Here is a 14,903-nt window from a genome sequence, read left to right as displayed (position 1 = left end):
CCATATGCACAGTCTTAGTTTGGGTTTGGCCACATCTTCACATTTTTCCTTTGGGTTCCATACCAATTCTCACCAGGCTGAAACTTCTTTTTGAGGAGTATTGTCTTTAGAAGCATGCTGAGGACCCTCAGGCTCACATTTCAAGATACTAATTTCAAGTTTCTAGTGTGCATGCTGTTCAGCTTCAAATGCTACTGTAACAAAACTCATCTTTCAAGTATTTTTTATGTCTTTGTACACAGCTTCAAATATTCTCCTCCATATTCTGTCTGGTCAATTAATTATAAATCTTTTCATGGTCTTCCCTTTTGAACTTAATGCAGTGATGCTTAACATTTTCCATAAGTTATAATACTTGTTAAATATTAAGAGAGCTCTACTCTTAGGAAGTTATTTGAAAGCACTTCCTCACTGGCCATTTAATTCTTTTTAAAAAAATTGGCACCCTTCACCCTTTTAAGAAATCTGTATATAGCAATCTTATTTCTAGACCTTTCGACCACTTTGTCTTCACTAACCTTACAGTGACTAGATCTCATGGGTGATAATGGTCTCTACTTACCACATCTTTTTTTAATCCCAGTCTTTACTGATCCTTCTGGTATCTCCTTCAACACAAGAGGTGTGGCTTTGCTATTGTGGTGTTGAATAAAATGAAATAGATTCTAGGGAAAATACTACTAGAAAAATCACTCTAAGAAACAGGATCCTGACCTCTGAGATTTTTCTTCTTGGTTCTACTATCAACATTTCTTCCTTCCTGCAAAACTAGAGAAGGCTCAAATACCCAATTTTAGTATGGCAAATGGTGGGTCACAAAGTGCTACTATCCCAAGGAAAAATATTTTCTCTTTCCAATGTTTTAAATTTCTTTTAGTCCTTTCTACCTATTACATGATATGATTTGTTTTAAAACTCAGTTGGATTTAGGAGCTATGAATCTAAGATTGTTATAATGAAAACTGAATTATTTATTTCTCATATAAAATAAAATCATTATTATTTATGAACACATGACTTATCAAAAATTACACAAAAACCCTTCACTTGAAGTTTTAAAGAATACAACTGTAGAGAGTATCTCAATGGACACAAATTGGTTTTTCCAAGAAGTCCTTTTTAAAAGCTTTACTGGAAAAGAAAATGCAAAATAAATGAATAATGATAAATTTGTACTCACCAGAATTATGGCAGTAGTCCATATACTGTGGAACTTGGACTGTGAAGGCTATCAAATCTGGAGCTAAGAGAGATTCTGGCTTTCTACTCTCATTGAGCCACTTGCTGCTATGAAGATCTTTAGTGTCAGAAGGACCCTGAAGCAAAGGAATCAATTTCTCTTTTCCACTGTCACCTGAAGAGAAACATTAATGAAAAAATTCCTATAAAAAAATATAGGAGTAGCTTGAGGATGCCTGATCTTAAAATATATTATCATAATATAACACTTCATTTATATTTGGTCATTTTAGCTGTACATTTATACTCTAAAAAGCATGACTGATAAAGTTAAAAGCACTTTTAACTCTTAACAAATTAAGCTTTAGTATTTAGCTAATGAATGCAGAACATGTTCAGATGATATTGTAAAAGCAAAGAATTTGAACATACTATATTCTAAATATTCTACAAAATCTGTACCTCTTTAAACTTACCTAGAAATTTAGGTTGCACTGAAAAAACTTTAAGTTACAAGTGTTTATGGAAAATAGTATGAAATAAAGTATTGGCAGGAAGGTGAAGCCAGTTTTAAAAATTGAAAAACAGTTATCTGCTTATTATATGAACATTTTAATTTAATTTTTAAGTGTCATATATATCTATACTTCCTATTTCCTCCCAAAAGTGTAAGAGTACACTTTTAATTGTTCTCCTTCATAACCATTCTCATAACTATGCAGCTTTTTTTCCTGAAATAAAAATTAATTTATTAAAGAAGTATCATCCTGGCACAATTAAAAAATTTTTAAAGTAAAAATAAAAAAACTTAAAACCTCTGATTCATAGGAACAATGAGCAAATTCTTGTTTCAGTAACGCTCCTTGTAAAATGCAAGGCCAATTCTCCTATACAGGCAATAAAGTTTTACACGGTCCAGCTGCACATACCTGGGGCTTTGGCACAAATTTTTATTGATCCCATGGTCCCAGAGGCACATTTGACCAATGATGTGCTGCAGTACTTCAATTCAACATTCTGGATTGAGCCCTCAAGAGTTGGCAGGGGATTCTTAGATTTCACACCTAATAAAAGAAAACTGCAAATGTACTAGCCGATTGAATTTAAATAATTTTTATACTCCTTCACCAAGGCATTTAAACTTAATTATACTTTAATTATCTGCCTCAGATGTTCTTACAGTATTTGTGTTAGGTTTCATGGTTTAGCATTTAGGAGGTGAAAGGATGCAATTTTAAAATAAATAGTCTGAACTCTCATAACTGTACTTATGCAGTCAGCTTTTGATTAGTCAAGATCAAGAAATACAAGTAAATATTTTAAAACAAATATTTGTTTAAAAAACAGGAAAACTTTAAAATATCATAGTTTTGAAAGAAAGAGTAAGATATTTATTTTTGAAACAAATTTAACCTAAACATTGAGTTTTGATTAGAGACACATTTAATTTAAACAGGAAACTTTCTGAGTAAACAAATGCCCAGAGTATCTTAGGTAGAATAAGGAGAGATAAACAATACAGTTCCTAAGCTAAAATACAATAGCCTATGAGCAAAACTGAAACACCATGTGCAGATAAAGAAATCAATGGTATTCTATATCAATTAACAAAAAAGTAGATATTAACTTCTCTACTATATGCTACTTGCTGAGGGACATTGAAGCATAGAATTATTATTATAATAATTGTCATGAAATAAATGGTAGGGAAAATTTAATTCTAAAGGAAGAAACCCACTTTGCCCCTGAACAGTAGGTGAGAATTAAACAGGCAGGGGAACCTTAAGAATGACAGCATTGCAAACCACTAAAATGATAATGATGAAGAACTCTAATCAACTAACATTTACTGAGGACTTATTCTGTGTTACACATGTTATCACATTCAATCCTCTCAATGGGACTGTAATAAAAATGTTTATTATCCTCACTTTCAGATTAAGATACATTCAATTGTAGGAGTTTAGTTAAATTTTGCTCTAAGTTCTATAGTAGCAAAAGAACTAGGATATTTAATACAATTTGATAGAGAAGACTTGACCATTCATTTTGCCTGTTTTCACCAACATCTGCCATCATAATTTCCCTTTTCCACATTCCACATTTGGCTCAAATATATATTATTCTCCACATCTGAAGCTCTAAGTAAAACATGTATGAATAATTAAAACCATAAACTTTCTATGACTGATCCATTGAACATTACTCTGAAATCTTCCATTTCAATTTTAGTATGTTCAAGAAGCCCCATAATTGTCCAAGTGTCTTCCTGAGACAAGGCCCAGGAATCTACGGTTTAACCAGCACACTATGTGATTCACAAATTATTAAAAAACATCATTTGGGTGGCTCAGTTGGTTAAGCGACTGCCTTCAGCTCAGGTCATGATCCCCAGGGTCCTGGGATCGACTCCCACATCGGGCTCCCTGCTCCATGGGGAGTCTGCTCCCTCTGACCTTCTCCCCTTTCATGCTCTCTCTCACTGTCTCTCTCTCAAATAAATAAAATCTTGAAAAATAAATAAATAAAAAACATCATTTTAAGAAACACCCTCTTGCACACTAACACTCACTTCAGAAGGGCCCGTTCATTTACTAATTTCTATGTGGTTATTACATAAATGTGTATCGACTGGTTGCTATTTTCCAATATTCACCACCTCAGTTGTTTCCATTTGAAGTGATACCTATTGTCCCCAGAGCAATAGTCTAAACTGTTGTGCATTTTGACAATATTCTACAGTGATAACAGATTTTTCTCAGATCCTCAAAATCCATGACTCATACATCTAAAGAAGTATCTCAGAAAATTAAATGATGACAACAGTATTTATATTAACAAAGTCATAGTAATAACATTTTAATGGTAGTACTAGCTATCATAGCACCTAGCATTCAGTGAGCACTTACTGTCAATCCCTAGGTCTAGTTTATTATTTTATTTATCTCCAAAAGAAAACAAAACCCCAAGGTGACCATTACTATTCCATTTTACATATGAGAAAACCAAGAACCAGACAGTAGTAGGGTTTTGCCAATCTCAAGTCAGAAAGTGAGAAAACTGGATCACATTTCTCCTTAAACAGGAAGCTGAGCAACCCTACATATTTAACATCTACTGCAGTTGTGGGAAGTTATAATCAATAGATACTTTACCCTGCTCTAATCATTATGTTAGATGATGAGAAAATATAAAATAGAATGATACCTTCCTCCCAGTCCTCAAGCCCCACTGTTAGATTTTCATTCTCTGCCAGTTTTTCAAAAACATATATTAAAACCTAGATAGAGATCAGCAGACAAGAGCTACTGATAGAACTTTCAAGGGTTGCTGATGGCGTTCAGAATGAAAAGAACTGAATTAGTTCTGGTAGATATAAACACAAAAGAATATGAATAGGCCAAAATGGCTTTGTTTTTAAATTATTTTATAACACTGCTTCTACCACATTGAAGACTCTATCTTTAATGACAAATGGTAGATTTTTTAATGTTTATTTATGTAAGTAATGTCTACACCCTATGTGGGGCTCAAACTCACCATCCTGGATCAAGAGTGGCATTACTCATCTAGCTGAGTGAGCCAAGTGCCCTGAAAAATGATAGATCTTTGCTAATATTTAAAGCATGTTGTACATAATATTCTTATCAGAAAAAGTTGCCTGGAACCTCTTCTGGTAATAATCTCATATATATCTACATACAAAGCGTCTTGTTTTTTAACTCTCACAAACTTAGTTTACACTTTTATGATTACATTTCTTAAGTATTTTAAAACTTCTTTTAATGATTAAAACATCAGGGTACCTGGGCTGCTCAGTTGGTTAAGCGGCTGCCTTCCACTCAGGTCATGATCCCAGGGTCCTGGGACAGAGCCCCATATTGGGCTCACTGCTCAGTGGGTAGTCTGCTTCTCCCTCGCCTCCCTGCTTGTGCTCGCTTGTGCTGTCGCTATCTTTGTGACACTCTCTCTCAAATAAATAGATAAAATCATGAAAAAAATAACTAAAACATGATTATGCATAAGTTCTTCATAAAGACTTTTTTATAAAGAAAGCTATTTTAAATGCCATAAGCTGAGATTTTAAAAAAATAAATTACAGACATCTCTTGATTGACTTCAACAATGGAGAAAAGCTGCTAGTAAAAAAAAATATCTTGTTACTTAAACTATGGAATCTGGGTGATTATGATATGTGAGTGTATGCTCATCCATTGTAACAAAAGCCACTCTGATGGAAGATGCTGATACTGGGGTAGCTCTACTTATGTGGGTCAGGGCACATATGGGAACTAACTTCTTCTCAATTTTACCACAAACCTAAACGCATTCTTTAAAAAGATAAAGTGCTTTTTAAAAAATTTTTAGGTTTATTTATTTAAGTAATCTCTACACCCAACGTGGGGCTCAAACTCACAACCCCGAGATGAAGTCGCAGGCTCTAACTGGGCCAGCCAGGACCCCTTTAAAAAAAAAAAAAAAAAGCTTTACTGAAAAATAAACTTGGTTTATTTCCATTCTACCTTCAAGTCAAAATTTGTAACATGCCCAAATGTAAGCTCTAGAAAGCAGAAAGGAGTAAAGTCCATTCATATTGTGTCATACATGAATGCTGCTTCCTGAAAGTGTGAAAGGAAATCTCCTGGAACATGGTAAAACTAAAAGAACAAAAGGTCTCAAAATTAAAAAAGCATTGCTTTGGATAGAGGCAGCATTAACAACATAGCTGAGTAATTAGGTAGCTTAAGACACGCTACTATTTATTATTGTTACATGGAGAGGCCAAAGTATTGTAGTTACTGTTCAACGTATTTAAACAAGAAAATGGTTCTTTACACAGAACTTAATTTAGAGAAGAGGTGCAATATTTTGGTAAGACGTACAATCAGCTGACATGAGTCAAGAGGCCAATCACAAAGATAATGACAGTATCTAACATTTAAAATACTCCCTCGGGGCGCCTGAGTGGCTCAGTGGATTGAGCCTCTGCCTTTGGCTCAGGTCATGATCTCAGGATCCTGGGATGGAGCCCCGCATCGGGCTCTCTGCTCAGTGGGGAGCCTGCTTCCCCCCTCTCTTTCTGCCTGCCTCTCTGCCTACTTGTGATCTCTGTCTGTCAAATAAATAAATAAAATCTTTTAAAAAAATTTAAAATAGTCCCTCTACAAAGCACTCTCACACATATATTCATTCAAATGCTGCTTCCACCAGAAGACAAGAAGAAGGAATTTCTAAGACACTGCAACTAAAATATAATTTTACATTGTACACACTATCAATGAAATAATTGAAAAACATTGATTTTTTTGTAATAGAATTTAATATAAAATAAGGCACTGTTAGTTCTTCTCCTTGTGGTTCTTTTCTGGAAAATACCAACTCCTACTACATATTCCTAGTCCTGTGGTACATAATTACCTGATTCCTTTTTTTTTTTTAATTTAAAAAAAATTTTTTTTATAAACATATATTTTTATCCCCAGGGGTACAGGTCTGCGAATTGCCAGGTTTACACACTTCACAGCACTCACCATAGCACTTACCCTCCCCAATGTCCATAACCCCAACCCCCTCTCCCAAACCCCCGACCCCAGCAACACTCAGTTTGTTTTGTGAGATAAAGAGTCACTTACGGTTTGTCTACCTCCAGATCCCATCTTGTTCCATTTATTCTTTTCCTACCCCCCAAACCCCCCATGTTGCATCTCCACTTCCTCATATCAGGGAGATCATATGATAGTTGTCTTTCTCTGATTGACTTATTTCACTAAGCATGATACCTTCTAGTTCCATCCACATCGTTGCAAATGGCAAGATTTCATTTCTTTTGATGGCTGCATAGTACTCCATTGTGTATATACACCACACCTTCTTTATCCATTCATCTGTTGATGGTCATCTAGGTTCTTTCCGTAGTTGGGCTATTGTGGACATTGATGCTATAAACATTCGGGTGCATGTGCCCCTTCAGATCACTATGTTTGTATCTCTAGGGTAAATACCCAGTAGTACAATTGCTGGGTCACAGGGTAGTTCTATTTTCAACTTTTTGAGGAACCTCCATGCTGTTTTCCAGAGTGGTTGTACCAGCTTGCATTCCCACCAACAGTGTAGGAGGGTTCCCCTTTCTCCATATCCTCGCCAGCATCTGTCATTTCCTGACTTGTTCATTTTAGCCACTCTGACTGGTTTGAGGTGGTATCTCATTGTGGTTATGATTTGTATTTCCCTGATGCCGAGTGATATGGAGCACTTTTCCATGTGCCTGTTGGCCATTTGGATATCTTCTTTGCAGAAATGTCTGTTCATGTCCTCTGCCTATTTCTTGATTGGATTATTTGTTCTTTGGGTGTTGAGCTTGATAAGTTCTTTATAGATTTTGGACACTAGCCCTTTATCTGATATGCTGTTTGCAAATATCTTCTCCCATTCTGTCAGTTTTCTTTTGGTTTTGTTAACTATTTCCTCTGCTGTGCAAAAGCTTTTGATCTTGATGAAATCCCAATAGTTCATTGTTGCCCTTGCTTCCCTTGCCTTTGGCGATGTTCCTAGGAAGAAGTTGCTGTGGCTGAGGTCGAAGAGGTTGCTGCCTGTGTTCTCCTCAAGGATTTTGATGGATTCCTTTCACACATTGAGGTCCTTCATCCATTTGGAGTCTATTTTCGTGTGTGGTGTAAGGAGATGGTCCAATTTCATTTTTCTGCATGTGGCTGTCCAATATCATTTTTCTGACCATTTATTGAAGAGGCTGTCTTTTTTCCATTGGACATTCTTTCCTGCTTTGTCAAAGATTAGTTGACCATAGAGCTGAGGATCTATTTCTGGGCTCTCTATTCTGTTTCATTGATCTACATGTCTGTTTTTGTGCTAGTACCATACTGTCTTGATGATGGCAGCTTTGTAATAGAGCTTGAAGTCCAGAATTGTGATGCCACCAACGTTGGCTTTCTTTTTCAATATTCCTTTGGCTATTCAAGGTCTTTTCTGGTACCATACAAATTTTAGGATTATTTATTCCATTTCTTTGAAAAAAAATGGATGGTATTTTGATAGGGATTGCATTAAATGTGTAGATTGCTTTAGGTAGCATCAACATTTTCACAATATTTGTTCTTCCAATCCAGGAGCATGGAACATTCTTCCATTTCCTTGTGTCTTCCTCAATTTCTTTCATGAGTACTTTATAGTTTTCTGAGTATAGATTCTTTGCCTCTTTGGTTAGGTTTATTCCTAGGTATCTTTGGTTTTGGGTGCAACTGTAAATGGGATTGACTCCTTAATTTCTCTTTCTTCTGTCTTGTTGTTGGTGTAGAGAAATGCAATTGATTTTATATCCTGACACTTTACTAAATTCCTGTACAGGTTCTAGCTGTTTTGGAGTAGAGTCTTTTGGGTTTTCCACATATAGTATCATGTCATCTGCAAAGAGTGATAGTTTGACTTCTTTGCTGATTTGGATGCCTTTAATTTCTTTTTGTTGTCTGATTGCTGAGGCTAGGACTTCTAGTACTATGTTGAGTAGCAGTGGTGATAATGGACATCCCTCGTGTGTTCCTGACCTTAGCGGAAAAGCTTTCAGTTTTTCTCCATTGAGAATGATATTTGCAGTGGGTTTTTCATGTTTAACTGATTGTTCTTCTACCAACTTTCTTGCCTGTCACAATTCTTCCAACCTCTCTGAGACCTTAGCCCTCAGTGTCAACTCTCCAGTGCTCAACAATCAGCTTATGACCATTCTTGTAATTATTAAAGATAAACTAATGAGAATAACCTGCACATCTGCATGTTTATCTAAGTAAAAGATTAAGGAGTCAAACCCCATGTAGCTTTTACCTGTGTTCACTCTATTAATCATCACTAAAAGACTTAAAATTTTTTAGGGTCTTAAACTCAAAAAGAAATGAAAATGAAAAGACAATAGCTAAATAAGGAACTCTCAAGAAGGCAAGAGCTATCATCAAAATTTTGAAAGGGGAATATCTGATGAACAAGTGGAAATGAGACAACTTTGTTAAATTTCCCACAGATACTTTTATCTATTCTATTAAGGAACAAGTCAATCTGCAGTAAGCTTTGAAAAATTAAAAATTACAGAAGCCATGTAGTTCAGAGAGAAGGAAAGCAGATGAGGCCAAAAAGATTAGCGAATGAATTAACAGATCACCATAGATCCCCTTAATTCACAGAGCCATGCAACTTCCCCATACTCATCCGGGCAAAAGACTAAGGGTTCACTATTGAGAGGTTAAACCACAAGAATTTTGGACTATGGGATACAACCAAAGAAAAGGGTGCATGTTAAAAAACAGCAGATAGTCTTAAAAATCTATGTGGAGTTTATGTACTACAGGGTGAGATCTTCTTTTCCTTACTAAGAACTCTGAGTGACAGGCTTAAAACCTTCAGGAAGGAAATGGAAGGATTTCTCTAAGTGGAAACTGGCCGGTCCAAGAAAAAAGAACCAGAGATAATGATAACTGACTATCCCACAACAAAAAATAAGTAGGATCCGGGCGCCTGGGTGGCTCAGTGGGTTAAAGCCTCTGCCTTCAGCTCAGGTCATGATCCCAGAGTCCTGGGATCAAGCCCTGCATCGGGCTCTCTGCTCAGCCGGGAGTCTACTTCCTCCTCTCTCTCTGCTGCTTCTCTGCCTCCTTTGATCTCTGTCTGTCAAATAAAAAATAAACTCTTTTGAAAAAAAAAAGTAGGGTCCAATTCCCCTACAATGACACCAGCAATTCAATAAGCTCCAACCTTAAATACAAATTTAGTATTTTATTCTAAATATGAAGGACCACCAGATATCATGTGGCAATCACTATAACACACAGAGATTAAAAAACACAGAAAAGAAACAGGGTAACTAAAAATACCAAAAACAAAAATCTCAGTAATAATAATTGCTTAATAATAATAATTGCAAAAATCTTAGTAATAATAGAGAGAGTACAGAAGATACTACAACAAAAACAAGATGTTTATTTAAAATTTCTGAAGAAGGGGTGTTTTGGTGGCTCAGTCAGTTAAGGACCTGCCTTCAGCACAGGTCATGATCTCATGGGTCCTGGAATGGAGCCCTATTTCTGGCTCCCTACTCAGTAGGGAGTCTGCTTCTTCCTCTCCCTCTGCCCTTCCCCCTCCCACCACCATTTATGCTTCCTCTCACACACTCTCCCTCAAATACATAAAATCTTTAAAAAATATATTTTTCCAAAGAAAAAAATAGCCCTTAGAAATGATAAACATGACATTAATTCTCTTTAAGTAAAAAAATTAGAAACTAGAGTTAAGGAAATTTACCATATATTAAAACATAAAATCCCAAGAGTTGACAATGGGAGAGAAATGACAATACAATGAAAGTACCAGCATAGGGGCGCCTGGGTGGCTCAGTGGGTTAAAGCCTCTGCCTTCAGTTCAGGTCATGATCCCAGGGTCCTGGGATCGAGCCCAGCATCAGGCTCTCTGCTCCGCGGGGAGCCTGCTTCCTCCTCTCTCTTCCTGCCTGCCTCTCTGCCTACTTGTGATCTGTCTGTCAAATAAATAAATAAAATCTTTAAAAAAAAAAAAAAGAAAGAAAGAAAGAAAAAAAGTACCAGCATAAACAATCAAATACCTAGAAACCAAAAATTCCAAAAAGACTATTAAAATAAAATGGAGAAAATAATCAAAATAAATAATTCAAGAAGATCTCCCTAAACTACAGAACAAGAGTTTCTCATTAAAAAGGTGTACCATAAATCCAGCACAACAAATGAAAAAGCATACGCACAGAAACCCAATGCCTGAAGGAGAAGCACCTAAGGGATTCTGAGATAAAAAATAAAGAAACATGCAAACATGAAACAACTGACATACAAATATACAACATACAATTAGAATGGCATGAACCTTCTCAACGGCAACACCGGAAAACAAGAGACAACAATAAAGTAATACTTTAAAAATTCTGTAGAAAACTTACTCCCAGCCTAGAGATCTATAAACAGTGAAACTATCAATCACATACAAAGGCAGAAGAAAAATTCATCAGACATGCCAAATCTGAAAAAAGTTTACTTCCTCTGCTGGAAAGATAAATATAAAATGGTACTCCAGCAAAATCAGGGAGTAAATCAGGAAAGAATCACATCTATGATCCAAGAAACAGGGGATCTAACATAAGAAAAAAGAGAATTCCCAGGACAATGTGGTAAAAGAACACTTCAAGCTAGCTCTCTGGTAGGATTAGAAACAAAAAGAAATTGAAACAAGAAAAAAGTGCACTAAAACAACAGTAACTACAAAAATTAAAACTATCTCTTCATGTATTGGAACTACTGAGAGAAGATACATTTCTAGAAGAGTATGGGGAATGAATAATAAATATATAGAACACTACTCAAATTTTAATAGGGCAGTTATTAAATCCTAGAATAAAAGTTGCACAAGAAAAAAATTATTTAATGGTAGTCTATTACAATTCATCCATATATGGTCATAACCTATTAATATTAAACATAAATTTAAGCAAAATTGTTATATACCTAGATAATTTAGGAGAAAAAAAAGACTAAAGATGGAGACAGTGAGTGTTAACCCTAAAAACTAAAATAAGGCTACCTGCCTCCCCTCTCCAAAGATGTCCACATCCGAACCCCAAGACTTACGTATGTTATCTCACATGGCAAAGAGAATTAAGGTTGCAGGTGGAATTAAGCTTGCTAATCAGCTGATCTGGAGAAATAGAGAGTTTATCCGGCATTATCCTGGTGGACCCAGTATAATCAAGACAGTCCTTAAAAATGAAAGGAAGGGGCAGAAAAGAAGAGTCAAAGAAAGACATGTGATGACAGAAGCACCATCAGTGATGCTGCTGGCTTTGAAGATGGGGGAATGAACGTCACTGGTCAATGAATGCAAGTGGCCTTAAGAAGGTAGAAAGAACAAGGAAACAGATTCTGGGAAGCTTACAAAAGGAATATAGCCATGCTAACACCTTGATTTTAGTACAAGACTCATTTCAGACATTTAAACTATAGAACTGTAAAGAGATAAATATATGTTGTTTAAAGCCACTAAGTTTGTGGTAGTAGAATGTATGTAGATAATATCTAAACATGAAAGATCAGAAAATTGTGACACAAGCATTTTATTTAGAAATTTAGAAGTAAATATCTAAGAATGAGCTGAAAAGACTGCTTCTAAAAAAGCAGTGAAGATGAAAGTCCCAGAGGACTGTGCTTTTTGTTACAAGCCTTGTAAAACTCTAATTTAAATAAAATTAAGTGCCATTTAGGAAACCAGCATAAACAATCAAATACCTAGAAACCAAAAATTCCAAAAAGACTATTAAAATAAAGCAACCAGGACTCATACTAGATACACATAAATAATAAAATAACAGGATAGTAAACCAATAATAAAGGTTTCTGAAGGAGGGAAGAGGAAAATTATTTTAAAATAGGCACTGACAAGATCAAAAAACATTACACAAAATAAAGTAAAAAAGAGCTGCCAAAGAGTTGGTATTATCACAATAGGTAAGCATTTACCCTTTCAGGGGAAGAATAAAGGGAGAAAGTGAAACTAGAGAAAGACTGATCACATGAAAGCATAAGTCTGAACAGCAGTGACTGCAGAAGCAAGAACAAGACAGAACCAATCAGCTTTCTGGGTACACCTAAGACACACAGGTGACAAAGACTACATGCAAATGGCTCCCTCTGATAAGATAAGCCAACAGAAGACAGCAACCTTTAAAAGAAAGTGGTCATTTTGTTGTTGATAATGATTTTGTTGTTTTTAACATGGGAAAAAAAAGGAAGTGACACGCCAGGGTTGAGTTAAGCCAAAATGTCTGGGTAACAATCATTTAGTATTTTCAACAGGATATAAAATAAAAACCACTGAACCACACTCAAATTAAATAGCACAGAAAAAAAAAAGAACTCTCAAAAGTGTAGTGCCCAGTGATAATTAGATGACAGGGTGAATTTTAAATAATCACAAGGAATGAAACACAAAGCCCTCTACAGCAGGAGCTTACTTTTCATTGTTCCATCCTCACTTCCATCTGAGCAATCCCTCCCTGTCCATACTTCTAGAACTACCAGCAGAAAGAATTTACCGACCAACACGTGTCTACAGACCTGCTTCTTTGATTAATTGTTTTTAAACATCAATGATGGCAAATATTTGACAAGATTCTACTTCATGCTGAAAGAGTGATGAAAAGAGATGCCTTAATTTAACACAACATACTTCTGTCACCACATTTAGGACATAATTCATAATATAAAGATTAACAAAATAGCTTCTAACTCTAAAACTATGACTCAGTCTCTCTCCTACATATCTTTGTCATAACATTTAAATGTAGACCTTAGAATTCACCCTGTCATCATTGGAGGACTCTGCTAACTCTTGATCTTAGTGGATTATTTTCAAGTCCTTGGTCATTCCAGATTCTGAGTTTACATTTCACAAGGCTTTCTTCTTCAAAAACATTGCCATAGTTGAAGGTACATGCCACATCAAATATCTGTGTTTACTGCTAGGTACCCAGAGATGTAAAAAGTCTAACCGGATCATATTTTAAGTTAGGCTATTGTATTGATGGTTCCTAGATCACACAAGAAACTAAAATCTGAGTGATGACAGGACTGTGGTTATAAATTCTCAAGCAAAACACCCTGCCCTCTTCCCCATCAAGGCCAAAACTGAGAAGTTTCTTATTAAATCAAGAGTGGGGCATATATTTGAAAACAGTCCACCTTTCTACTCAGAAGTTATATGCTTATAGAAATGGAAATTACCTCCCAATTCCTCCCTTCCTGTCTCACCCCTTTTCAGTGATTAAAAACCAAGCCCACTGATAAATGAATTTGCCACAGCCCATTTGGAAAAAGCTTAAGTGCCTACTTTCAACTCTGGTTTTCAGTTTCCTCTTTTCTTTTTTTGCTGCAGGTTCAGCAATTCACTTAGAATTGTAAGTGTTATATATTACCTAGCATATTATATATTAATCCACCTTTGCTGAGGAAAGGTTTTCAGGTTAACTAGCATGTCATGCTGCCAAGCACAGAAGTCATGTCATGATACACTATATGTTTACAAAGTAAGTAAATGCAGCTTATAAACAAATTTTCTCCACAAGATTTCATTCATGATAGATAAGGAAGCAACAAATATTTTTTAGGTTAAACAAAACAGAGCATGCAGAAATGTCAAACACATTATGAACCATAAAATGAACTGAACTATACTGTTTCAGTTTTCTTATCTATAAAGTGGTATAAATCTGTAAAGGGGCTATAAAGCTATCTCGCAGAATAATCCTGAGTACTGAAATGATAAATGGACAGTGGTCAACAGAATATTTGGCATGTAAGCATTCAATAAATGTTAGCTAGCATATTTTCAAAGTTGTTACAAACAGTACAAGCTTGGATTGGGGAAGTTCAGTTTACATATGTTAGAGAATAATGAGGGAGTCTACTGAAAGATATACTAATCAATAGACCTTTATTCTAGTGTAAATTCTGCCAAATAGGTCTGTAACTTTGGATTTAAAACTCCTGTGACTCAGTTTCTTTGCAGGAAAAAAAGTGACTGATTAGACTTGATTCTATGTTGTCTTTCTTTTCTTTTTCTTTTTCTTTTTTTTTTTTTTTTTTAGCACTAAAAGCCAATAATCAGCTGTAGAAGATGACTACTATGTGGTGGAATATAGAAAAGTAGCC

The 14,903-nt window shown here is 35.5% G+C and overlaps 1 protein-coding gene across 9 annotated transcripts in view; it reads right to left on the bottom strand.

Annotated features, from left to right (window-relative positions):
- Window positions 1–14,903, bottom strand: part of VPS13B (vacuolar protein sorting 13 homolog B) — a 762,523-nt gene that overhangs the window by 538,619 nt on the left and 209,001 nt on the right. For all 9 annotated transcript variants that reach the window (XR_006606124.1, XM_045077980.1, XM_045077982.1 and 6 more), the window contains exons 18-19: window positions 2,109–2,243; window positions 1,181–1,354 (exon numbers count right to left, since the gene is read on the bottom strand). Coding sequence is in view for 8 of the 9 variants with exons in the window: in XM_045077980.1 (XP_044933915.1) it covers window positions 1,181–1,354; window positions 2,109–2,243 (309 nt within the window). In the remaining variant the exon portion in view is untranslated. The remainder of the gene's footprint in view (window positions 1–1,180; window positions 1,355–2,108; window positions 2,244–14,903) is intronic.

This window comes from Mustela putorius, unplaced genomic scaffold, assembly GCF_011764305.1.
Source record: "Mustela putorius furo isolate JIRA1106 unplaced genomic scaffold, ASM1176430v1.1 tig00000228_pilon_pilon_pilon, whole genome shotgun sequence".
NCBI lineage: Eukaryota > Metazoa > Chordata > Mammalia > Carnivora > Mustelidae > Mustela > Mustela putorius.
The sequence above is the reverse complement of the archived record's forward strand: the minus strand, read 5'-3'. Positions and strand labels throughout refer to the sequence as shown.